Genomic DNA, 26818 nt, shown 5'->3' with positions numbered 1-26818 from the left:
ACGCGCAATATGAGATGACCTGGCCCTGTAAACATGCTTTCAGCGACTCCCATATAGTTAAAGAAGACATTCCAGAGGTTTGATTTATATCAAGGAAGACTGTAATCTGGGAGGCTATGAAATTAGTGAATGCTTCCTCTGACAGAAGCAGAGGCTTGAGTCGCCAAGGGTGATAACTGGACTGTGTATTAGGGATACACATTTTTATAGTTAAGGGACCATGATCTGAAATAACTATAGCTCCATAATCACAACTGGTTACAAGGGGAAGAAGTCTTTTATCCACCAAAAAAATATCTATACGTGAATAGGTCTTATGAACTGGGGAGAAATAAGAGTACACTCTGCCGTATGATTTAAGAAATAAGCTGAATCAAACGTGCTGGTTCAGACACGGAGGTTCTTTTTGGGTAAACTGTGGTCTAAGACAGGGGAGAGTACCCAATTCATGTCACCACCAAGGATAAGGTGGTGTGATGTCATGTTTGGTAAATGAGTAAAAAGATTGGAGAAGAACATTGGGTTATCCCAGTTTGGTGCATAAATATTAGCCAAGATGACCGGAAACACATAAAGTTCCCCCACCACAATAACGTAGCACCCTGCAGGGTCAGATTCTACACTTGTTTTCGTAAATGGTGTATCTTTATCAATTAATATGGCTGTCCCTCCAGCCTTTGATTGGAAATTGGAGTGATGTATTTGTCCTGCCCATCCTCCTCTCAGTCAGAAATGGTCTGTTGTGCGTAGATGGGTCTCCTGAAGGAATGCAATATCTGTATTAAGCCGTTTTAAATGTGTAAATACCTTTTTATGCTTCACTGTATGGTTAAGTGATTTAGCATTCCAACTTACAAAGTTGACTGAGCAACCATCCAACCCTCTGGGAATGTTGGTATCAGTCATGCTAAGTGAGAAAGGTTGAATATCTGAAATCTATGAAAAGTAACAACATAACAGCAAGTGAAAAGTAAAGCAGAGGTCTGGCAGATTGAGTCCAATACATGAACAAGTCTGGTACCCCCCCCCCCCCCCCGACACCTACAAAAACAAAGTGAACATAGCACCCTTCCAAAACAAATCCACACATTTAGTGTTTGTATTGGGGAACTCTAAAGAGTAAACTGCTCAAGCTCCCACTGAGCCTGCTATATGAAAACAACTTGTATAGCGCATTATGATATATCATAAACTTTGCTGTATAATAAAATAAGATATAACTGGTAATAATGACAAAAATAGTGACAATATGTTTAAGCACATATTATCCCGTAACAGTTAGCCTTGAAATGTAACGGAGCAACGTAAGCCCATGGCTGAGGGTAACTAATAATATGTCGACCAATAAAAGTTAATTAAAGGGAGAAGAAAGGAAGCTAGCTGCACGGTGGCGCAGTGGTTAGCACGGTCGCCTCACAGCAAGATGGTCCTGGGTTCGAGCCCCAGGGTAGTCCAACCTTGGGGGTTGTCCCGGGTCGTCCTGTGTGGAGTTTGCATGTTCTCCCCGTGTCTGTGTGGGTTTCCTCCAGGGGCTCCGGTTTCCTGCCACAGTACAAAGACATGCAAGTCAGGTGAATCGGCAAAACTAAATTGTCCCTAGGTATGAATGTGTGTGTGGGAGGGGGGGGTGGGGGGCTGTGTGATAGTCTGGCGGCCTGTCCAGGGTGTCTCCTGCCTGCTGCCCAATGACTGCTGGGATAGGCTCCAGCATCCCCGTGACCCTGAGAGCAGGATAAGCGGTTCAGAAAACGGATGGGTGGATGGAAAGGAAGCCTTAACAGCATTAGAAAACAGTCCCCAGTCAAACCAACCAATTTCAGTGCCCCGCCTCTTGTGAATATAAACCAGTAAGTTATTGCCCCATTGGAGTAGGCTTTAGATTGAAACACATAAAGCTCTGTCTCACAATCACACTCTAACCCTTCGTTATAAGGCCGATGCCTCCTAACAACTACATGAACTATAGTAAATGTGGTAGCATTGGCAAAAAAGTGATAAGTTTAAACAAACATCGCCCCTTTAAAGTTGGCCTTAAAGTGGAAGCCCATAATTGAGGATAACCAATATGTCAAGAGACAAAATAAAGGAGAGGAGAGTTAACAGAATTGAGGAAAAAGGTCTCTTAGTCAAGCTACCGTCATCTCCCCACTTCTTATGAATATACTTCTTATATTTCCGCCTTGAGGCAAATGAATAACATGAAAGCAACATACACTCCAACCTCTGATGTAGGGATGATGTACTTCCTAATGTAGCCCATCACTTTATCTGCGTCTGTGAATTGCTTCTCTTCTCCTTTGTACGTGATGCCATACCGGACACCTTGACGGTTATGAAGACGCTTGCTAACGTCCGGGAACACAGCCCTGGCCTTGGCAACGCTTGCAGTGTAGTCCGGAAAAATAGCAATCGCCTCCCCATTAAACAGAAGTGGAGCTCGAGCGTGCGCATGGCTCAGTGCCTCGAAACAATCTTGATGGTAGTGTAGTTGAGCTACGATAGGGTGTTGTTCCCCATCTGGTCTTCTTGGAGCCAGGCTTCTATGTGAGCAGTCTACAAGCACGTTTTTATCCAGCTGTAGTGCTTCTCTCAGCAGCTTTGACACCGACGCAGAGGCGCTTGATCTTGTTGTGTTTACGTCTTAATACTTGAAATTAGACCATTACAATATGTACTGAGTTGAATCAAAACGAACGACAAACGCATACTCGCATTTCAACACTTTACTGAGTGAATTCGCTTGCTACAACATTATGGATATGATATCACTCCTTACAGGTACCCACAGGTGTCAGATCCAAACGCAATACATGACATTCCTTTTTTCCTTGAAAATCTACAGACATCTTACAAACCTGTGTCTGATAATTGAATTCTGTAATTACTTTGCATGCAGACATCTTACCAACCTGTGTCTGACAATAAAACTAAAAAGTCCTCAATCCTCACATCACCCGTGCACTTACATTAAATTCAAGTCACGTCATAGTCAGACAGTCTCTGAGGCGCTCGTTTGGTCCACTGAGGCCTGTCTGCATTAGGCATGTCTGCCACGCTGGTGCCAGTGGGTGTTGGCGGGGTCACTGTGTCTTTATCAGAGTCCACTGTGATGTCCTCAACCCCTTGTGTGTGGTTCTGCTCATGGGTTGTCTCCTCCGGTCCAGTTGTCCTGTACTTTTTCACAAAAGCACTGTTCCTTGCGTACCGTGCTCCCACTGGGGATTCTACGATCACGACTCCCTGTTTTACTCACAACTTTGTGTGGTGTAGCGTGGTGTGCCTTATAAGCACGGTGTCACCGACTTCGATCTCTGAGCGCTGTGCTCTCCAGCGTTCATCTGTGTACAGTTTGGATTTGCCCTTTTTCCTCTCACTTTACAATTAAAGAGCAATTCTGCCGGGCTCTTCCCTGTCGTGGTATGGTCGATGCTCCTGTACACAGTCACATATTTTCTCAGCTCCCTTTTTCAGTCCAGTCCTTCGGAATGAGCAATCCTGATTCTTTTCATTAGTGATGCATTCTGGCGCTCGACCTCTCCGTTGACCTGAGCCCATTTAGCTGTTGTCTTCAGATGTGTGATGCGGTTATTTTCACAATAATCTCGGAATAGCTCAGACTTAAACTGTGGGCCATTATCTGATTTACAGGTGACTGGTAAGCCACGAAGGCTAAATATTAACTCTAGGTTATCAATAACCTTCTCTGTTGTTGTAGATGTCAAGATATCATATTCGTAATAACGACTATAATAATCTACTTCTACAAGAATGGAATGGTTGGATGGCAGGGATCCAAGCAAGTCTACGGCCACATCCTGCCAAGGCCCATCTGGAAGGGGTGTGGGTCTCAGTGGTTCTGGTGGATCAGGTCTGGCTACTATCTGGCATCCGTGGCAGTCTTTGCAGTGTTTTTCAGCCGCTCGATCCATCCCCGGCCACCAAACCTTGGTTCTCAGGTGCTGTTTTGTCCTCACTATCCCGAGATGTCCCTCATGTGCTAAAGCCAGTGCTCATGCATGTAGGACGCAGGGTAGCACAATACATGTCCCACAGAGGACCAAATATCCCACTATGCGCAGTTCATTCGCTATGGCTGCATATGCTTTGCGGTTCTCAAGCCGCCCATTTGTGATTGCCTTTCGTAGCTCGATCAGCTCTGGGTCAGTCGCACAGGCCTCCTCCACCTCTCTGGTCGTGAGTGCCTTTGGCGTGGCGCTGACAGCGACAAGCCTCACATACTCGTCCGAGCCGTGATTGTGTCTCTCGTGTTGTGCTGTCTCATCCAGCAATCGTGACAGCGGGTCTGCGATATTTTGCTTGCCTGGTATGTGTAGCACTTTGAAATCGTATGGTTGTAATCGGAGTACCTACCTCTCAATGCGGGCGCAGGTTTTGGAGTGAGGGCCGTATATTACTTCTAAGGGCTTATGGTTTATTATTAAGGTAAACTGTCTGCCTAAACATATGGATGCAACCTCTCACATGCCCACACTAGAGCTAGGGCCTCTTGCTCGGTTTGAGAGTATTTCTGCTCACAGTCACTTAAGGTGCGACTCACATATCATATTGGCATATCTTCCCCATATTGGACCTGAACTAGCACTGCACCTAATCCTATGGTGCTTGCGTCTGCGATCACTTTGGTCTGTGCCTCCTTATCAAAGTATGCTAAAGTGCCAGCTCTTGCCGGTTCATCTTTGAGTCCATTAAATGCTTTTCTCTGCTCTGGTCCGAACTCAAATGGGGTGTCCTTTCTCGTCAGACGTCGCAGCGGCTCTGATAGGGTCGCAAACTGCGGGATGAACCTGCTGCTGTATCCGACTAGTCTGAGGAAGCTCCTCACTTCCGCCGCATTCTCTGGCTTGCGAGTTTCCACCACTGCTCACACTCTCTCTTCCGTCAGTCCAATGCCCTTCTCAGACAACAGGAATGCCCATGAAAACGAACCTGTCCATGTTAAACTGGCATTTGGCTGGGTTTAGAGTCAGGCCTGTCTCCATCAGCCTGGTCAGGACGGCGTGGAGACGTCTGTCGTGTGTCTCCTGGTCGTGTGCATGCACGATGATGTCATCAGATATATTTTCGACACCCTCTATCCCTATTAGTGCACTAGCTACCTCGTGCTGGTATTGCTCGCTGGCTGAGCACACACCGAATATCAGCCGTTTATATCGGTACACTTCGTTGTGTACGGCAAAGGTCGTGATGCCACGTGACTCAGGGCTCACTTCCAACTGATGGTATCCCCATTTTAGGTCTAGCTTGCTAAACACCGTTGAGCCATTCATGCCTTAGAGTATCTCATCAACCGTGGGAATAGGATACCGCTCCCTCTCTATAGCCTGGTTTGCCCGTCTCATGTCCAAACATAGTCTCACATCATTGTCAGCTGTTGGTACGATAACCACAGGGTTTATCCATGGGGGGGGGGGGCATCTTCAGGTTCAATAATGTCCATGTCCATTAATTGCTTTATTTTGGCCTCTACTGCCCCCCTGAGGTTGAATGTTATGCTCCTAAGAGGCTGGGCGACAGGCTTCATGTCTGGGTTGATATGTAAGCTAACCTGCTTGGAGTTCAGTTTTCCAACCCCTTGGAATAGCTTTGGATACTGCTGTTCAAGTGACTGTTTTATGTTCAATACAGCTGCAACATCGACTCCTATTTTCAAAACTCCAAGTCTCATGGCTGTCTCCTTTCCTAGCAATGCCTCTCCCATGCCATTAACCACAATGAACTCTGCCTGCTCAGTTTTATTTACGACTGCAATCTCACACGAGAATGCCCCTGTAACAGATTTGGTTGGCTAGCACCATAAGAGAACAGCTTCCTCTCTGTCTTGGGAATGTATGAATGACACTTTATACCAGGGATGGAAATTAGCACCCGCTACACGCCAAATGCGGGTGGATTTGCGTATTGGCGGGTGAATTTGCTCAACCTACCAGCCACGGTGGCGGGTAAAAAAAAGTAGCAATTTGTGACATACTGAATCGCGAATCTGCCTTATTTTCCCCCCTATGACCCGCCCTACTCTGCCTTTGATTGGCTAGTACTTGTTGCCATCGTTGGTTAGCCAATCAGAGGCAGAGTATAGGGACGCTTGTCTTGCGAGTCTGCTAATTCACACAGACACTTTCGAGGACGAGGAGAGAGCCAGAAAACACAATGTGGCGTTACATCGCAGGGGTTAAGAGGTCTGCAGAGAAAACATCTCAGGAGGAGACACAGGTTAAAAAGGCGAAGACAAAACAAAAACGTTTTTTTTAATGAGAAGTGGAGAATAACTGACAACGCAGACAGAGAGTCCCGTGATTGGTTAGTTTACGAGGAGACAAGCCAGACAATGTTCTGTTCGGTATGTCATCAACACGCTTTGGATGCCAACAAGAAAGCTAACAGTTTCGTTATTGGGACTAAAAACCTAAAATTGGAAACCATAAAAGACCATGAATCATCCAAATGCCACATCCATGTAATAAAGATAGTACAGGGAAAATCGACCCCACAGGATACCGCTGCCACGAACACGTCCCAGTTGGAGAAGATGAGCCTACTGTTTAGAAATGCCCACGCAATCGCGAAAAAAGGAAGACCATTTACAGATTACATGTGGCAATGCAAGTAAATCATAATTTTAAAAAAATCTATTCACTAACGTTATATTAAGTGTTGAATTGAGGTCAGAATATAGCTGTCATGTAATGTCATTAGCTAGCTAACGTTACGTGTAGTTAGCAAGTAAATCGTCATTTACTAACGTTAGATTAAGTGTTGAATTAAGACCCATACTGACACAATTCCTTCTACTTGTTACAGTCTTGGTTTGTGTAATAATAAAGGGAATTTTGGTGGCACTGATACACTGGTTATTTTTTGACAAATATGTTAAATGTTTTAAAGTTAGTGTACACAATTTTGAAAACCATAGAAGAGTAAACTAGATTTTGAAAATAGTATTTTAAGAGTTTAAATATTTAAAATAGCCTATTGCTTGAATATTGTGGATCTTGTTTTATTATTTTTCACATGCAGTTACACACTGCCGGTTAAAACAAGAAAGTGGCTGTTAAAAAAAATTTAGTGGCTGGTAGATTTTGGAATCCACCAGCCACAGTGGCAGGTGGACAAAAAAGTTAATTTCCACCCCTGCTTTATACATTGTGATTTTAGTCTCTCCCATGTGTTTTTACCCATCACATTACTGGTCGCCCCTGAATCAACTAACATCTGCAGTTTTACTCCCCCCACAGAAAAGGTAAGTGTCTCAGTTGTGTTATTCTCTTTAACAACGAATGCATAGTCACCTTGTTCCTCAACATTACTGACACGTTTTGCACCTTTAGGCTTGGTGCTACATACTACTGAAAAGTGGTCCTTTCCATTGCACTTATGACATGTCTGTTCGCGTGTGGGACATTTCGGGTCCCTGCCCAGGTGATCTGTATATCCACATCTGTAACACTTTCGTTCATTTTGATCGCTTTTGGTCGTTGGCTTCCCTCCAGAATGTTTCACGTGTCTCCCTCCTTTTTGTGCAACATGATGGACAGTCTGTTTCCGCCTTCGTCGCACCCGACATGGCTGACAGCTGTTCCTCCACGTTCTCGCACTGCGAGGCTAGTTGCAATGTGTGGGCGAGTGTTAAACCTGGCCCTTCTTCCAACAGTTTCCTTCTCACGTACATCGAATACACCTGGATAGCGTCCCTTATCTGATTATCAGCACCCCCCCCCCCCAAAAAAGTCACAATCTCTGGCAGCCTGTCGTAGACGAGTAGTAGCTGCATGGTCTCACTAGTGTTCTGAGATAACTTGTGAAAAGTTTGCCGAGCAAATGCTGCGTTACATCTGGTCCGGCAAGGTGTAAGAGCAGAGCCCTTCTTCTCTGCTTTATGGCGTCCATAGCATCGTTAGTTAAAATTAGTCCTTTGCCATCAGCATAGAGTTCGAACGACATCAACCATCTTGTCAATCTCGGACAAAGCGTGGCTGGTTCGCCAAAGCATACAAAGTTCTGAATCCCGGATTTCTCCATGTTAACAGTTCAAACCTAATCACCGCCAGTTAAAGCGAATATGGTCGAATATCCTCATCACCATTGTTGTGGTTACATCTTAACACTTGAAATTAGACCATTACAATACTCACTGAATTGAATCAAAATGAACAACAAACGCATACTCGCATTTCAACATTTTACTGAGTGAATTCTCTTGCTACAACATTCTGGATATGACATCACGCCTTACGGGTACCCACAGGTGTCGAATCTAAACGCAATACATGACAGATCCATTTGTCTCGGCTACCCCCAGTATCCTGATGTTGCATCTTCTCATTCTTCCCTCCATGTCTTCACATTTCTACCACAGCCATTTTCAAACCAGTTACTGTCGTCTGCAGAGTTGCCACCTCGCCTGACCACGTTGATAGCCCACCTTCCACCACAGCATAGAGATCCTACAGAAGTACAAATGAGCTGTTCCATGTCACAAAAGACGTAAAGACACAAGCGCGTCGTAAAGATGCACCACCATTGTTGTTTACCTGGAGCGGCCGGTGATCACGCACTGTCAGTAATTCAATGGCGCCACAATTAAGTTTGTCTTGTTTCAATCAATTGATTCAAATCTGTGTTCATTTATCACAAATGCAAAGCTTCTGAGAGTTAATCTGGCCTAATCAACAATAAAGAGCATTAAATATCACGCATTGTTAATGGCGAAATAGGCACTGTTTGTCCCGAAACATCAGCAGAGAAGCGGTCTCAATGGGATTTTACCATTTCTTAGCCACTTTGTTTACAAATATTTTTATGGGCAAACTGTAGAAATATCACTCAAATCGAGAGAATATTTTGTACTGTGATGCAATAAAAAGAGGCAAAATTCCCCGTCAGTTATGTGTCATTGCCACATAGCCCCTTTATTTACAATTATTTCAGTGAAAAATAAGAGAACGTCACACTCAAATTGATGGAAAATTGTGTGCTTGTGTACAACACACAGGTGTCAACGATATAAGATTCTTGTTCGACATTCCACATATCCGACATCCCATTGTCCCAAATCCAGATGTCCGACATCCCGAAAACTGCTGAATGCCGTGATCCAAGACTGGAGTCACTATGTCTTGCATCACCTTGAACTACTGAAACAAATTGAGATAATAGTTTTTCAAGTCGCAATATTTGTAATCAAATAAAATTGAGCAAATTTCTTTAGTTTTTTTTCACGTTGTCAAATATGAAACCAAAAATTATTTGAGGAAATAGTCAGTCAAAAATAAAGTAAAAAGAAGAGAAATGTTTTACCAACCCGCTTTACATGTTCAATTTATTGTCCTTGTTTAGCTCAGTGCCCTTCTTAGGTTGGTTGAGTTTGCGATTACATAGCTTGACCCAGTGATGAACGCGGATGGAGGCATAAATGTCAAGAATTTTGCCAACTAGTTGAGCTGTGTGATTTTGGTCACAGTTGAGACCATTGGCATAGGTCGTGAGCTATAGTAAGCATTGAGTAGCGACGCCTTTGGGTGAGGTTGTGGAATAGTAGCTTGTGTTTGTGTGGCAAAATACTGCTCAAATTGCGCACATAATCCAACGACTGCCAAAGTGGGTGTGATTAGACGGACGGCGCTGTCCCTGGTACTGAAAGAGTTAAAAATGGAAAGAAGAGGAGAAAGTAATGTAAATTGTCACAAGACACTTACCGTACTTTATTTGTAGACGAAGTCCATGCGCCTATCCCTCAGAACAAAGATGCTGATAACTTTATTATAGAAGTCTTCCTTGTCAGGTGTATTCCTCAGTTTCATGAGTCTCTCCTTTTCAATGGAAATCAGAGCCAAGGATGAAAGTCTGCCCTGTTCCACCCGATTACGGCTGCAAGTCTTTGTGTTTTAATGCCGAAAAGGTCCTCTCCACAGATACAGTCGAAGCAGGTATCGTTAAGCCCAACTTCAACAGCTTCGTGGCCTTGGGTACAGTCTCCTTCAGGTCATTGTCCATCAGAAAGTGAAGCAGCTGCACAGGTGACATTCCTTGGATCATTTGTGAACAGTATAATCCCACCAAATCAGACTTCAATCTAACTAGATCAAATAGTTTTGCGTATTTGGACAGGCTCTTCAATTTGTTACAGTCAAAATTGGCTGACATCTCAGCAAATTTCTTGCTGTCAGCTAAGCCAAGGTGATCAAGCTCATTCAAACTGTCAAACCTGGTCTTCATTTGTACAGTGATGTTGTCAAGAACACTGTAAAAGATTGTCCTCCTCTCCTCTCTGGGAGATTCGCTGCGACGAGTATTGTTGTCTGTCAGATTCAGTTCATTGCGTTTCTGTTCAAAACGATCATATAAACTATCAAACTCTTCGCGCTGATTGTTCAAGGCACACATAGTGCCTCTGACGCATGCACAACATAGGCCAATGTCCATTGCCTTGTTCTGAAGAACACGAAAAAGCCCGCCTGTCACATTAAATATACCATCATAAGCCATCAACAGAAAATATGTGGGTGCTTTTGATAGCCACAGATGAAATCCAGAGGCCATAGCGAGGGTCTCACCATCCCATTCATCGGAGTTCTCCATCATTGCCTGGAACACTTGGCGGAAATCTGGTAGGTGTTGGAAGATGGTCTCTACCAACCGGGAGTTTGAGTTCCACCTAACAGATGATGCTCTAGGGATGCGGCGTTTTACAACTTCATCCAGTAGATGTGTGCGTTTGGTAGACTTGCAGAAAAATGACGAGAGCCCTTCAACAGTCTTGAAAAATACTTTACATTCAGGAATGATTTTTGCAGATTGTGAAAGGACTAACTTCAGTTTATGAGCATAACAGTGCTTAAATATAGCTTCTGGTACTTTTTCTTTGATTTTTGCCTGTACCCTGTTGAGCTCAGAGGCCATCACTGCAGCTCCATCATAGGTTTGTGCGACTAACTTCTCAAGACGCTCATATTTCTGTAACACATTCAAGACATAATCTGATATTCCCTGTGCCCGTCCGTCATTACTCACATCGTCAAAACCCCAAAAGGCTTCTTTTACTTCACCACTGGTACTGTTGATATCGCAAAACTACAGATATTTGGACTTTGTTTGTGATATCCATTGTTTCATCCACTTCAACTGCAACAAACGATGCAGCCTTTGTCACTTTTTATATGAAACTTTATAACCTCACTGATTGATTCGATAATGTCATTCTGAATCCTATTCGAAGTGCCCATAAATACAGTTGAAGAATTTTAATGTGTGGCTAATTTCTCAAATTTTTTGCTGCCATCAAATGTAGAAGTTCAACATAATCCCCACGATTGATGGAGTTACTGCTCTTGTCGTTCCCTCGAAAGGCCAACTCTTGTTTGGCAAGATAGCATGTAGCATCAATGAGGCTTTTTAATATCTCCCTGTTAGCCTTTACTTTTTCATTATGTGCAGTAACATTCAGCCTGTGTCGCTCGTCAAGGGCAATGTCTATGCGACTCTTACCAAATGTTTTCAAGACTATCTGAGAGTGTATGAGGGATGTGGAATTTTCGTGCTTCAGCAAAGCCCTTGGTAAATTGTTCAAGTCGTAGTAACCCTCTTTCACCCACACGCTGTCCCTGGTCCTTCTTTTGATACCATTCCGTTTGAAAAGTCCGTATTATCTTCTGTCCTTTCCTTTGAGTGAGATCCGTCAGATGAGGTGTTCGCTTCCCATTTGCGATCACATTCCTTTTTAAGTATGTAATATCCATTTTGACAGGTTAAAGTAGACTGAAATAATAGCTCGCGAAAACGTTACGCGCGCGAACAGCAGACGACGGCAAGGCAGAGGGTGGGAGGGAGGCAAAATACATCCGTTCACAAAACGCGAGGCAGGTTAGCGATGTGCCTCATCGTTGATACTGAAAGACACAGTAAGAACAGCCTACGCATGCCTACCCCGCCTCGCCTGACTGCACATCACTGCTTGGCATTGTAGTGGTTATGGGGATACATAATTCCCCTTATTGAGCTAGTAGGAACGTTAGTTTACAGCTGCTGTTTTCTCGATTAGGGTTTACAGTGACACACTTCCGCTGGGCGGGTTTTTTGTTGTTGTTGTAATGGTGGAAGGAATAAATGGTGCACGTTGTGTAGCCGAAAGAGAAAGTTGTCACGACTCCTGCTTGAGCTCCTCTACACTGGTGACCCCGACGTTTGTCTCTTGGTAGTTAGGAGAGACAATCTTTCGAACGAACATGGTTGACGAAATCAATGCGGTTTCTCTCAAATTGCCAGAGTTCTGGGAGTCATCAGCAACGACATGGTTCGCCCAGGCGGAAGCGCAGTTTGCTATCCGCAAAATAACGGATGATGCTACTAAATACTACTACGTGGTATCGGCGCTCGGATGTTCGACTGCAACTAGAGTGGGGAGTCTCCTTACAAATCCTCCGGCGGCAGACAAATACAAGGGGCTCAAAGACCACCTCTTGAAGATTTTTTAACTTTCCGACGCCGAGAGGGCCCACCGTCTCTTTTCTCTGCAAGGCTTGGGTGACAGCAAGCCATCCGAGCTCATGGACAAAATGCTGAATCTGCTGGGACCGGCGCACACACCTGATTTCCTCTTTGTACAACTATTTCTGCGACAACTGCCTGCTCAGGTGCGGACCACTTTGGCTAACACCAGCATTACCGATTGCCGCAAGCTAGCTGAAGAAGCTGACAAGTTCTTCCTGGCCAGCCAACAGCAGCACTGCTCGTCCGCGCTCACCCCTGCCCACCCCCACACGCCACCACCTGGTGACTCCATGGTGGTCGCCGCGGCAACCCCCGTCGGCGACAGGAGCCCAGCCTGTGCTTTTACCATGCAAAGTTCGGGACCAAGGCGAAAAGTGCACCTCCCCGTGCAATTTCAGCTCGTCGGGAAACGCCAAGGCCGGCGCTCACTAATGGCCATGGGCGTCGGCATGGAAGACAACAGGCTACTTTCCCTGCGAGACTCCATCTCGGGGCGGCGTTTCCTATGCGACACTGGGGCGCAGAGGAGTGTCGTACCTGCATCGAGTGTGGACGCCCTGTCGGGCGCTCACGGCCCTCCCATGGAAACTGCTAACGGCAGCTCTATCCGCACGTACGGCACGAGGCACATTGACATGTGTTTTAACGGACAGCGGTTCCGCTGGGATTTTGTCACCGCCGACGTGGCATTTCCCCTCGTGCAGATTTTCTTTGTGCTCATGGGCTGCTGGTGGACGTCAGGAATCGACGCCTGATTGACGCCATCACCTTCGCTTCACACGCGTGTGCACTCAGCGATACAGCCTCCGTCAGGCTGTCCAGCATGCTCTCCAATGAGGACGTGTTTCTCCGTCTTCTCTCCGAGTTCCCTGACCTCACTCAGCTCACATTCTCGTCATCTACGACCAAACATGGGGTTGAGCACCACATCGTCACCACCGGCCCGCTGGTGCACGCCCGAGCTCAGCGCCTCGACCCGACCAAGCTCTCTGTCGCCAAGGCGGAGTTTGAGAACACGGAGCGCCTCGGCATCATCCCTCGCTCCAGCAGCCCGTGGGCTTCACCCCTCCACATAGTGCCTAAGCCTGGCGGTGGGTGGCGTCCATGTGGTGACTACCGTCGGCTCAATGACACAACAACACCAGATCGCTACCCGGTCCCTCACATCCAAGATTTCTCCGCCCACCTCGCTGGGAAAGTGATCTTTTCCAAGGTGGACCTCGTCCGTGGATACCACCAGGTGCCCGTCCATGCCGCTGATGTCCCCATACGGCTGTGACAACTCCGTTCGGACTGTTCGAGTTCCTACGCATGCCGTTTGGGTTTAAGAACGCCGCGCAGTCCTTCCAACGCCTCATGGACTCAGTGTTGCGGGACCTGCCTTTCCTCTTTGTGTACCTGGATGACATCCTGGTCGCTAGCACCTCCGTGTCCGAGCACTTGTCCCACCTCAGAGCCCTTTTCGAGAGACTCAGCCTGCACGGGTTGATAGTTAACCCGGCCAAATGCCAGTTTGGTCTGAGCACCATCGACTTCCTTGGCCACCGGGTCACCAAGGACGGGGCGGCCCCCCTTCCATCTAAGGTGGAGGCCGTCGCAGTCTTTCCACGCCCACACACGGTCCAGTCCCTCCGGGAGTTCATTGGCATGGTGTCCTTCTACCACCGGTTTATCCCCCGGGCTGCCGATCTCCTCCGCCCCCTATATGAGGCTCTGAAGGGCACAGCCCCCAAACACGCTGTGGACTGGTCTGCAGAGGGGGACACGGCTTTTAAGGATGTGACGGCCGCCCTGGCTGACGCGGCGATGCTGGCACACCCTGTGTCTGGAGCGCCCATTGCCATCACGACGGATGCGTCGGACTATGCTGTCGGCGCGGTTTACGAGCAGTGGGTGAGCGGTGCGTGGGAGCCGCTTGCCTTCTTCAGCCGGCAGTTGAACCTGAGAGAGCACAAATACAGCACCTTGGATCGTGAGCTGCTTGGCCTTTTCCTCGCTGTTAGGCACTTTCGTTTCTTACTGGAGGGCCGTCAATTCACGGCTTTCGTCGATCACAAACCGCTGGTGTTCGCGATGGCCAAGGTGGCAGAGCCGTGGTCAGCCCGCCAGCAGCGACAGTTGGCCTACATCTCAGAGTTTACCACCAACGTGAAGCATGTCGCTGGGAAGTCCAACCCGGTCGCCGACTGTCTCTCCCGGGCCATCGCTGGTGCCGCCCATTTGGGACTCGACTACAGCCAGATGGCGGCTGACCAGGCCGCCGACCCGGGAGTGCAGGCAACGCTCCAAAGTGCTCCGGCACGTCAAAGCGCCCCTGATACCTTTCACGGTACCTGAGAGGAGGTTCGACCGTGTGAATGTGGACCTGGTAGGCCCCCTACCCCCCTCCCGTGGTTTCACATACCTGCTCACCATGGTCAACAGGACCACGCGATGGCCAGAGGCCGTCCCGCTTTCGTCCACGACAGCGCCTGAGGTTGCCCGAGCGTTCATCGGAACCTGGGTCGCACGCTTTGGCACCCCATCTGACCTCTCCTCGGACAGAGGGCCACAATTCACGTCAGCGCTCTGGGAGGAGATCGCCGCGGGTTTAGGAGTGAGGCTCCATCGCACCACAGTGTATTACCCTCAGGCGAATGGATTGGTCGAAAGGTTCCATCGCTCTATGAAGGCCGCATTGCGGGCTACCCTCAAGGACGACCGCTGGGTTGACAAACTGCCTTGGGTCATGCTTGGGCTCAGGACGGCTCCCAAGGAGGACCTCCAGTCATCATCCGCCGAACTGGTCTACGGACAGCCACTTCGGGTCCCGGGGGATTTCCTTCCCACCGCCACAGCTCCCTGGTCCGCAAGCTGCCAACGGACTGCACTGCAGGAGGAAACCAGGGCTTTTGCACCGGTCCCCACTTCTCAGCATGGCGGCTCTCGGTCCTATGTCCCCTCGGAGCTGCGGTCGGCGGAGTATGTTTTCATCCGTCACGACGCGCACCGCGGTCCCCTGCAGCCACCCTACGACGGCCCATTTCGGGTACAAGACACTGGAGATGAGCACTTTGTGGTGGAGGTTGGCAGCAGGCTGGAGCGGGTTTCTGTGGACCGCCTCAAGCCTGCTCACCTGGACTTAGACCGCCCTGTTGGTCTTGCCCTACCCCCACGGCGGGGGCGCCCCCCAGCTCTGCCCCCCTCCCCCGGCGAGCCGCGCCCGCTTCCCCGGCCCCTCCCTTTCCCCGGTCCAGCTGTGAGGACTCTGCTGCTTTGCCTGTGGTTAACCAGCCCCCAGCTCCTGTTCAGTGGAGCAGTTGGGGCAGAGAGATCCGCCCCCCTCGCCACACTGACTTTTCGTATTAAGGCGAATTCTGGGGGGACGTGTGTAGTGGTTATGGGGATACATAATTCCCCTTATTGAGCTAGTAGGAAAGTTAGTTTACAGCTGCTGTTTTCTCGGTTCGGGTTTACAGTGACACACTTCCGCTGGGCGGGTTTTTTGTTGTTGTTGTAATGGTGGAAGGAATAAATGGTGCACGTTGTGTAGCCGAAAGAGAAAGTTGTCACGACTCCTGCTTGAGCTCCTCTACAGCACCATGTTTTGTTTTCAAAAATGACGCAACGACGTCATGAAAGGTCTCCGTGTCCTTTCATGATCCCCCCTCCCCCGCGCGCCCAACCCCATTCTCGACGCTTAGCAATAGACGCGAGCTCGAAAATAACATTTAATTAATGATGAGATACTCACAGTTAACTTTTTTTTCACAGGATTGGGAAACCGATGCAATCGGACGATTCTCCCCGTCCTCGGCACGATGGTGTCTTTGCTGTTACTACTGCAGTGGATGCCATTACAGTAATTAGCCCCTTTACGAACGACAACAGCATTTTCGCAACTCATTATGACCGACAATCCACGAAAACAGTGTGAAAACACGCAAAAATCGCAATATTTTGATTTTAGCTCCAGTCGCGAACAGTAATGGCGGCGGTCCAGTGACGTCACGTTACGTTTTACACGTCGCAAACGTCATTGGTACTTACGTACGATCTCTTCTGTGCCTTCAACCTCTTTTTAGCTTTCATTTTGTCGAGCTCAGGACCGATCGCCGCCGTATTATTCGTTATTTCCAATTTTACTGCTTGAAGCTCAATTTTAAGAGGATTAAAGTCTTCGGTAAGTGCTTTTTTTTTCAGTTCAGATTTTATCTCCGCCAAGATCAAGATGTCCGCTTTTAGCGGGAAAAGGATCTCCCGATTTCAGGGCTTCAGCGGCCATGTTTGGGCTTTCTGGCGGAGGCGGGGTCGTTCGCGTCGGGGTGACGGTGGAGCTTGAGTTCGAGGCGGCGTCGGGCCCAGATTTGTCGCCATCGACCGTACACTGCCGTCTGACGTTCGTAATACTTTTGGGTCACATTTCAGAATGTTTTATAATGGAAAGCGCTAATCAATTTTAAATAAAACCAGGGCTCTCAAGTTTTGAACTGAGTTCAGAGTGAGATTTTGGCGGCGGCGGTGGTGGGGGTTTGGTTGGGGTGGGGACGGGGGTCTGATCTTATAAATGACACATTAATTCATACAAATAAAAATATTTATTTAATTCATCATTAAGTACATGCTTAATGGTCCTGTGGGTGTAGGTTTGGTTTTAACTTAACTGCTCTCTGTCTCTTTTCTCTTCCAGGCACATTAAGAGTCCCACTTGCAACATGTTCACTAATGAATATGCTTGTGCTGACCTGCATATTAAATTATTATCATGGCTTTTTCTCTGATTTTTACATTTTATTTTGATAGAATACTTAAATCTGAGACCACACTTAATATTTGAAAATAACCTTACTTCTGTTACATGAAATGTTATAATAACATAAATGTATAGAAACCTGTAGGTAATCTGCTGCTCTGTAACAGCTGCTGTGAGCTTTTCTAACCTCACCTGAGATTATGGCTTTCAGTTTGTGTATTTCATGACACAGACCCACAGTGATGCTCACATTATCTCAAAAACTTTGTATTATTTTTCTTTCATTCAACTCCTGAACTAAGATCTCAGATCTTTCACTATGACGCCAGAGCTCACCTGAGAGGCTGCAGCTCACCTGTCTGTGTGTCTCTGTGCTGCTCAGGCTGCTGCTGACAGGATTTTCAGAAAAAAATGATGCCTGATTGTCAAACAAATCAGTTGGACAAGCTGTGACTAGTTTAGCTTATAAATAATACTCATGTCTTACTACAATACAAGTAGCAGCACATTAATGTCACATATACTGTAATAACTCTGCTCTTGAGCCACTAATGGAAAAGGAAGGGTTGGCATTAAATAGTAAATAATTCTCACACTAATTTCAAAGATTAATATTTGGATTAATTACAGAACATTCTCAGTTAATCATGTGTAAACAGTTACTGACACTTTAGTTCTTCTTTTAAAAAAAATCAGATGTCTTCATTTGCTTTTGAGAGGAATTTTCACCAACATTAAAGTTGTTTAATTATCAGCATGTCTGAGCAACAATCGCAAATTAGCTAACATCACCTTACGCCAGAAATTAATATAATGTCAATATCTTAGTTTAGTTTCAGGGGAAGTCGTTATAAATTCTGTGACATTTGAAATGTTTAAACTTTAAATACTGACCGCTGCAGATTCTCCACCTCACAGACTCCTCTGCACCTGTTGCTAGGCAACACGTAGCAGTGTCTTGCCATTAACATCGCTGATAAAGCAGCTGGCTTGCTTGAGATCGGTAAAAATATAATATATAACAGTTCAGCAACACTCAAACCTACCACAGAAAACCGGACATTTTCATGAATTTATAACCCGCCCCCCCCAGGACATGTCCGCGGAAAAGAGGCCGTTTGGTCACCCTAAGCTAGCTAGGCTAGTTCACACACTCTGGTTAAACCAACTGCCTGGACACAATATTCAGAGAGTAAAAAGAGACAATATTCCCCAGCAACGGAAATCAAATGATGAGATAATGTACTGTACACATAGGATATGGTCTTCTCCCATGTCGTTGTCGTCCTACTTCGGATTTGTGACTAAGTTAGTAGATAGCTGTCCTCTTCTGTCAAGTTGTTGTTGCGGGATTATCTAAATCTTACCCGGACACAGCAATGCTATTATTTGATTGGCAGTTCGGCAGCTATATTCTTTAATTTGATTGGCTGGTGCGTGGCAGGCCCTTCTCAACGCTATGGGGAATCCACTTGATTCCTACCTGTTCCACTGTTATAAAAAATAGCGGCGCAACTTTATTGGGTGTTACCCTGGTTCTCTGCGTGAGAAATACAAGGTGTGGCGTGTGAGCGTGTGAACGAGTTGAAATGCGTGTGTCTCACGCCCAATGCTTGAGACTTGAGAGCCCTGTAAAACAGGTTCGGCGAGAGCTCAAACTAAACACATCCTACTCCATTGCTAGCTCAGCAGCTTTTTTCGTGCAATTGCTCTAAAACTAATTTTATTGCAAAAATATACAATTTTAGGAGCATTCATGGAGCAGCAGGTCTGTATCTTTTTTCCACAATGTTATTAAGCTTTGAAAAGCCAAAACGGTCAATGTGACCTCCTTGGTCGTTCTAGTAGTTCTTAAAGTTTTAAAGTAAAAAAAAATTGTTACACAACAAGAAAGGATAGCACAAAATTTTGTTAGAACTTTTGCACTTGCATTACGTTTGAATATGTGCCTTTATAATGCCAAAATGTTGGGCCTAATTAGAATAAATGAAAAATAGAGAACCGCAATGGTGTTTTACCTCTTGCTTACCAAGGCATCCACTGTATCGTCTTGAATCGATATCGTGAGCCCTGAATCATGAGACGTATCGAACCGTGAGATTTGTGGATCGTCCAACCCCTAACCTACATATATATATATATATATATATATGTATGTTTATATAGTGTATATATATGTGTCTGTGTGTGTGCGTGCGCGCATTGAGCACGAAACAAGCTTGTTCTGCCATTTAACAACTTTGAGCTATAAAATATATATCTTTGCTCCTGAATTGTTGAGCTCTTTTTTCTACAACGAAGGTTTCATTGCAACATCCTGTGGGCATAGAGTGCATCTGGAAAGTATTCACACCCCTTCACTTTCCCCACATTTTGTTATGTTACAGCCTTATTCCAAAATGGATTAAATTCCTTTTTTCTCATCAATCTACATACAATACCCCATAATGACAACGCAAAAAAGGTTTTGTAGAAATTTTTGCAAATTTATTAAAAATAAAAAAACTGAAATATTGCATGTACATAAGTATTCACACCCTTTACTCAGTACTTGGTTGAGGCACCATTGGCAGCGATTACAGCCTCAACTCTTCTTGGATATGAAGCTACAAGCTTGGCACACCTATATTTGGGGTATTTCTCCCATTCTTCTCTGCAGATCCTCTCGAGCTCTGTAAGGTTAGATGGGGAGCGTCGCTGCACAGCTATTTTCAGGTCTTTCCAGAGATGTTCAATGAGGTTCAAGTCTGGGCTCTGGCTGGGCCACTCAAGGACATTCACAGATTTGTCCCGAAGCCACTCCTTCGTTGTCTTGGCTGTGTGCTTAGGGTCGTTGTCGTGTTGAAAGGTAAACCTTCGCCCCAGTCTGAGGTCCTGAGTGCTCTGGAGCAGGTTTTCATCAAGGATCTCTCTGTACTTAGCTCCCTTCATCTTTCCCTTGATCCTGATTAGTCTCCCAGTTCCTGCCGCTGAAAAACATCCCCACAGCATGATGCTGCCACCACCATGCTTCACTGTAGGGATGGTATTAGCAAGGGGATGAGAGAGTTGCCTGGTTTCCTCCAGACGTGACGTTTGGCATTCAGGCCAAAGAGTTCAATCTTGGTTTCATCAGACCAGAGAATCTTGTTTCTCATGGCATGAGAGTCCTTTAGGTGCTTTCTGGCAAACTCCAAGCATGCTGTCATGTGCCTTTTACTGAGCAGAGGCTTCCGTCTGGCCACTCTACCATAAAGCCCAGATTGGTGGAGTGCTGCAGAGATGGTTGTCCTTCTGGAAGGGTCTCACATCTCCAAAGAGGAACGCTGGAGCTCTGTCAGAGTGACCATCGGGTTCTTGGTCACCTCCCTGACCAAGGCCCTTCTCCCCAATTGCTCAGTTTGGCTGGGCGGCCAGCTCTAGGAAGAGTCCTGGTGGATCCAAACTTCTTCCATTTACAAATGATGGAGACCACTGTGCTCTTCGGGACGTTCAAAGCTGTAGAAATGTTTTTGTACCCTTCCCAAGATCTGTGCCTTGATACAATCCTGTCTCGGAGGTCCACAGACAATTCCTTTGACTTCATGGCTTGGTTTCTGCTCTGACATGCACTGTCAACAGTGGGACCTTATATAGACAGGTGTGTGCCTTTCCAAATCATGTCCAATCCATTGAATTTACTATAGGTGGACTCCAATCAAGATGTAGAAACATCTCAAGGATGATCAGTGGAAACAGGATGAACCTGAGCTCAATGTTGAGTGTCAAAGCAAAGGGTGTGAATACTTTTTCGCTTTGTCATTGTGGGGTATTGTATGTAGATTGATGAGAAAAAAATGAATTTAATCCATTTTAGAATAAGGCTGTAACATAACAAAATGTGGGGAAAGTGAAGGGGTGTGAATACTTTGCGGATGCACTGTATATACGCACGCACGCACACACACACACACACACACAACGGGTCACATGAGGATATACCTCAAAAAATTTAACAGCAGGGCATACATAATATCCTGTTGAAATGAATTAAATTTCACAAACAAATGTAAAATCCTAAAAAAAAGAAATGCCCCCATAATAACATTCACCTGATCCATTGGTTGCATTTGTTGGAAATTCTTGTTGGTTTGCCTTATCTGCAAAATTAAGTCCCAAACCCACCAACACTCTTGATATTTTGTAATTTTTTAATTACAGCCTGAATTTTTTTTAGGTGTTTGGATCTTATGAATTATTTGAAAGTTTTCACTGTTTCGATTTCATAAATTAGTATTATAGTTTCAGTTGTACTTGTGAAGGTGTTCATAGCTTATGCCTTATTTACAACTACTCATTCACACCATCAGTGGAATTCTTTTTCAATCAATTTCTGTCTCTAATGCATGCCTCTGTCTCCCACAGGACTGCAGCCCAGCAGAACCTGGATGCAGCAATGGGAGCGGCAGGTGGTGCAGCCCAAAGAACTGCCAAAGATCAGCCTGCTCGCCGCAAAGATGAGGCCAAACAGGCTGCCAAGAAACCCAAGGAGAATGCCCTCTCTCAGTTTGATCTCAACAACTATGCCAGTACGTGGAAATGACCCGTTTGCATACATGGACATCCCCTCCTTTATCTAACATTACAGTGATTGAAAGCTTGGTGTTGTACCCACTGTCTCCAAAGTGAGTGTGATCACCAATCTGCCTCCTTCCCTCTAGGTGTTGTGATCATCGATGACCACCCAGAGGTCACCACCACCGAGGACCCCCAATCCAGCGCCAATGACGACGGCTTCACGGAGGTGGTTTCTCGTAAGCAACAGAAACGCCTGCAGGATGAAGAGAAACGAAAAAAGGAAGAACAGACCACTCAGGTAAGTAAGAGAGGATGAATTGACCCACATCATTAAAAGCCGCAGACAGTGGGGCGTCCGGGTAGCGTAGCAGTCTATTCCATTGCTTACCAACATGGGGGTCACCGGTTCGAATCCCTGTGTTACCTCCGGCTTGGTCGGGCGTCCCTACAAACACAATTGGCTGTGTATGCGGGTGGGAAGCCGGATGTGGGTATATGTCCTTGTTGCTGCACTAGCGCCTCCTCTGGTTGGTCGGGGCGCCTGTTGAGGGGGGAGGGGGAACTGGGGGGAATACCGTGATCCTGCCATGTGCTGCGTCCCCCTGGTGAAACTCCTGTCAGGTGAAAAGAAGCAGCTGGCGACTCCGCATGTATCAGAGGAGGCGTGTGGTAGTCTGCAGCCCTCCCCGGATCGGCAGAGGGGGTGGAGCAGCGACCAGGACAGCTTGGAAAATAGTACAATTGGGGAGAAAAAGAGGGGAACACCCCCCCCCCCAAAAAAGCCACACTGTATCCCAAATCGTTGATCATATTCTTAAGATTTCTGACCTAACTGTTGCTCTCACAGAGCTGGGGTAAAAAAGGCTCTGGAGAGAAGGGCAGAGGAGGCGGCGGAAAGTTGCCACCAAGGTTTGCTAAGAAACAGTCATCGCAACAGCAGCAGCAACAGCAGCAGCAACAAGCCTCACAGCCTCCGCCTCCTGCAGTCCCTACACCTCAAACCCAGCCACAGCCCCCCATGTCTGCCCCCCAGCACCCTCATCCTGCCCCCTCCCAACCCGCTGCCTCCCCCCAGAATCTGGAGGGAGCTGTGGCGCCTCTGCCCTCTATACCTCCAGCTGCAGTGGACTTCACTTCAAAGACCCTGCCCCCTGCCTCTGCACAGACGCACAGCACCCTGGGTACAGAACTATGGGAGAATAAGGTTGCAGGATCCACTGTGCTCCCAGACGTCAAGAAACGTGAGTAGATGTGTTACCTAAGAATAGATTTATTCACAGTGTTGTTATGGTGAATGTTTTCCATCTATACCTTAAAAATCTATGTGTTGTAGTTGGCCCGATCAGCCCTCCACAGCCCCCTTCTGTGAGTGCCTGGAACAAACCTCTCACTTCCTTCACTGGGACTGTCAATTCTGAGGTACGTCTAATGCACCTGCTAAAGCTTTTACTTACAGCGTTTATATCCAGCATCATTCCTGTGTGGATATCCTTCGCAGGATCTCCAGTGGGTGAAAATCTCCTCTTGGTTATGAAATACATTTTTCCACCCACAATAAACCAAGGACAACAATTTTTTTGTTTTTGCAGGGTGTGAAGCCTGGAGCAGAAAGCAGTGCGGAACTTGGAATGGACAGCATCCAGTTTGGAGCTCCATCGTCTGCTGGCAGCACTGACAGCGATGGGGTACCAGCCATGCTAGAGACTGGATCCGACAACAAACTACCTGCTCCTAAAGAACAGAGACAGAAACAGCCTCGGGCTGGGCCAGTCAAAACACAAAAAGTACTGCCACAGTGGAAAAGACACACACCATGTCTTTGTACTTGATGATTAATAGATATTCATATCGGTCTGTGACATCTCACTCCAGTGTAAATCATCTCTTCCTCTTCAGCTCCCTGAAATGGAGCCAGTTGAGACCAAGGAGTACAAGCCAGGTCCCATTGGTAAAGAACGCTCCCTAAAGAACCGTAAGGTCAAAGACACACGTGGAGGGGAGGGTGAGGGGATGGAGGGAGGAGTGCCTGGAGGAGGGGTCAGCAGAGCCACAGATTCCAGCCCCCCCACCACAGACACCTCTGTGCAAGAACTGAGTGGAGACATTGAGGGCATGATCACTGTCCCGTCGGCAGAGTACACCAGCAACTCCAAGGTATGTTGCTATGTTGTCATTATGCAAACAAGATTTTATAGTATATTTATACAGTGATTCGTTGAAGCCAAGTAGTATGGTAGATGAAAGACGTGTTCCCACCATTCTAACAGTGAGCATTGAGCTCATGTAGCTGTGCCCCATAGAAAAAATGTAATAGCTTGTAGTTACTAGAGTTCATTGGCAATCTTTCTACCTTTCCTTCAATTTTTCATCTTTTTGTTGTGTCTGTACTTTTAACAAAATGTGAGACATTACAATAGTTAAGGTCAGGTGAATCGGCCGTACTAAATCGTCCCTGGGTGTGTGTGTGTGTGTGTGTGTGTGTGTGTGTGTGTGTGTGTGTGTGTGTGTGTGTGTGTGTGTGCGCGTGCGTGCGTGCGTGTGTGTGTGTGGGTCCTGTGATGGCCTGGCGGCCTGTCCAGGGTGTCTCCCTGCCTGCCGCCCAATGACTGCTGGGATAGGCTCCAGCATCCCTGAGAGCAGGATAAGCGGTTTGGATAATGAATAGATTTTTTTTTTCCTAGATATGTTTTAGTTTGGATCTTGTAATTTTTGGATATGTGTTTTTGTCTTTGTGTTGCACTGCTGTAGGCTGGGGAAAACAATGTTTTGTTTCATTTCATGTGCTCAAATGCATGAAATGAAATGACAAAGTGTTTGTGATTTCTGAATACCCCTGAAGGGTATTTTTACTTTGCAAATGGATGATTCATTGATGTCGAAGGAATGAGGCACAACCATATCACTTCCTGTTAAGACTAAGGTTTTGGGCACTAAAAAGTGTTTGACTACAGAACAATTACTGTATATGTCTTGAGTAGTACGTGCTTGTACGTTTCCCCCCCAGGAGTCAGTGACGGACTACACCACCCCTTCCTCTTCCCTGGCTGACAGTGTTCCAACAGGAGGAAGCAAAATGGAGGAGAGTCTGGTAGCTAATGTGAGCGCACATCCGTCTCCTCCAAGATACTATTCAAAGCATCAAGTTTCATCGCACAGCATCGACTATACAAAAGAATGGCATGATATGACAAAGCAGCCCTTAACACTACAGGAATAATGTTATTAAAGCATTTTCCATTGGTCCCATTAGGTGGCGCTGCCCCACTCCTTGCCCCTCCCTCGGAGAGAGGCCCTGCAGCAGAGCTCCAGCCTCAGTACAGTCTCCCCTGCCACTGTTGACCTCACACTGAAGGTAAGTGGATGGTTATACACATACACAGGATTTTGAAAAATAGCCAAAAGTAGGTTTTATGCTTCACTGAAACTAGTTTATGAAAAACTGATGGAAAGACATAAATAAACCTTGCGCATCATGGTTAGAGAACTTCTGTAAAAACTTGTAGCAACTACTAAGAGCGCCACCAGTACAGTTCTATTGGACTTCTACATTGCTGCACAGAAGTACTAATCAAAGGACCAACGGGCAGACATTTTGAACTGCTGCTATAGGGTTTTTTTTAAGCCAGAGATGGATTATGGGTAAAAAGAAATTGCAACAGAGGAAGCAGCCTAATCTGTTTCATTGCCAGCATCTCCTATAAATGATTATACTTCATTCATGCTTCAGTTTTCAGATTATATCTGGCCTTAGAATATGTCAACATTTCTACTGTTCTGTGACAATAACTTGATGCATATGCTCATTGAGAAATCAAAATAAGGCTAATTCAACATTATACATATCAATCTAGACACTTTGTATAGCTCGTTTTACTGAAGAATATAATAACAAAGAAAATGAATAAAATTTTAGGACCTATAACGGACATCTAAAATGAGTCAACGATGTAAAATTAGTCAAACAGCTACGGTCACACATGCGCGTAATTAACATGGCGAATATTCGCCTCCCATTCACTTCTATTCCATGCGAGTGAAGGCGCGAATAAAACATTCGCTTCCGGTGGTGAAAGAAATTTGCATCTTTGCTTCATGTGGAGTTCAACTTCGGTGAACTTTGACTGGTGAATCCGCAAGCCTGAACCAATAGCAAAGAAATGCGTATGGTTGACCCAACTTGGTTGTAATTGGCAGTAGTTTTCTTAGTGAACCAGGATAGAGGAGCCTTTGATTGTTGCTATGTCTAACCACCCGGTATTGTACAACGTTGCCTGTGAAAACTACAAACCGCCCCACAAGAGAGATGTTGCCTGGCTGGCAGTGAGTTGGAAGACAGGCATTGAACATAAATAAATGGAAAATGTATTAATAACATCAGTTCATATTTCGCGGTATACAAATATAACTTGTACACCAATGTTCTTCCTCCGTATTTGTCCATAAAACTATGATAACATTTACAAGTGAGACAATTAAGTGAAAACATTTATATATCTTTGTCTGGCTTTAGGTGTGCATTTTCCTATCACAAAACCAACAACCGCTCATATACTATGACCAACAACCACAACTACTCAAATGGACTACTAACCAACAAACTGATTTCCGTGTGCATCACATCCTGCACTGCCCACATTCAGCATGACAAAATACGAATTTTGGCTCGGCAGGCGATGGTCATTCACCTGTGACCATGTGTGACCATAGCCTAAAACATATTAAATGACATATAAAACACATTCAGTGAGAAGAGTGTCTTTTATGGCCCATTGCTGTGTCGTTCCCACCCCCCACCCCATGTCCGTTTTGGTACTGCACCCCTCTGAGAATCATCAATCCCCTGGTCATGCACTGTATTTCTCATTTATACCTGGACAATTAACCGAATTTCAATTTCAATTACGATTTTGGCTTCCCTCAATCATAAAAACAAGACAATCGAAGTAAAACGATTATTATGCCGCATGCCACGGTGTGTAGGCCAGTGTTAGGTTGTGCTGTGAATGCAGTGCACCTGTCATTTCCAGCTAGTTTTGTGCCCCACCC

General features: G+C 46.1%; 1 protein-coding gene across 1 annotated transcript in view; it reads left to right on the top strand.

The window, feature by feature from the left end:
- Nucleotides 1–26818, top strand: part of prrc2c (proline-rich coiled-coil 2C) — an 83907-nt gene that overhangs the window by 43535 nt on the left and 13554 nt on the right. Inside the window, exons 16-23 of the mRNA XM_056276959.1 lie at nucleotides 21620–21783; nucleotides 21916–22070; nucleotides 22620–23013; nucleotides 23106–23191; nucleotides 23362–23556; nucleotides 23669–23926; nucleotides 24777–24869; nucleotides 25023–25124. Of these exons, the coding sequence (XP_056132934.1) occupies nucleotides 21620–21783; nucleotides 21916–22070; nucleotides 22620–23013; nucleotides 23106–23191; nucleotides 23362–23556; nucleotides 23669–23926; nucleotides 24777–24869; nucleotides 25023–25124 (1447 nt within the window). The remainder of the gene's footprint in view (nucleotides 1–21619; nucleotides 21784–21915; nucleotides 22071–22619; nucleotides 23014–23105; nucleotides 23192–23361; nucleotides 23557–23668; nucleotides 23927–24776; nucleotides 24870–25022; nucleotides 25125–26818) is intronic.

This window comes from Lampris incognitus, chromosome 3 (assembly GCF_029633865.1).
Source record: "Lampris incognitus isolate fLamInc1 chromosome 3, fLamInc1.hap2, whole genome shotgun sequence".
NCBI lineage: Eukaryota > Metazoa > Chordata > Actinopteri > Lampriformes > Lampridae > Lampris > Lampris incognitus.
The sequence above is the reverse complement of the archived record's forward strand: the minus strand, read 5'-3'. Positions and strand labels throughout refer to the sequence as shown.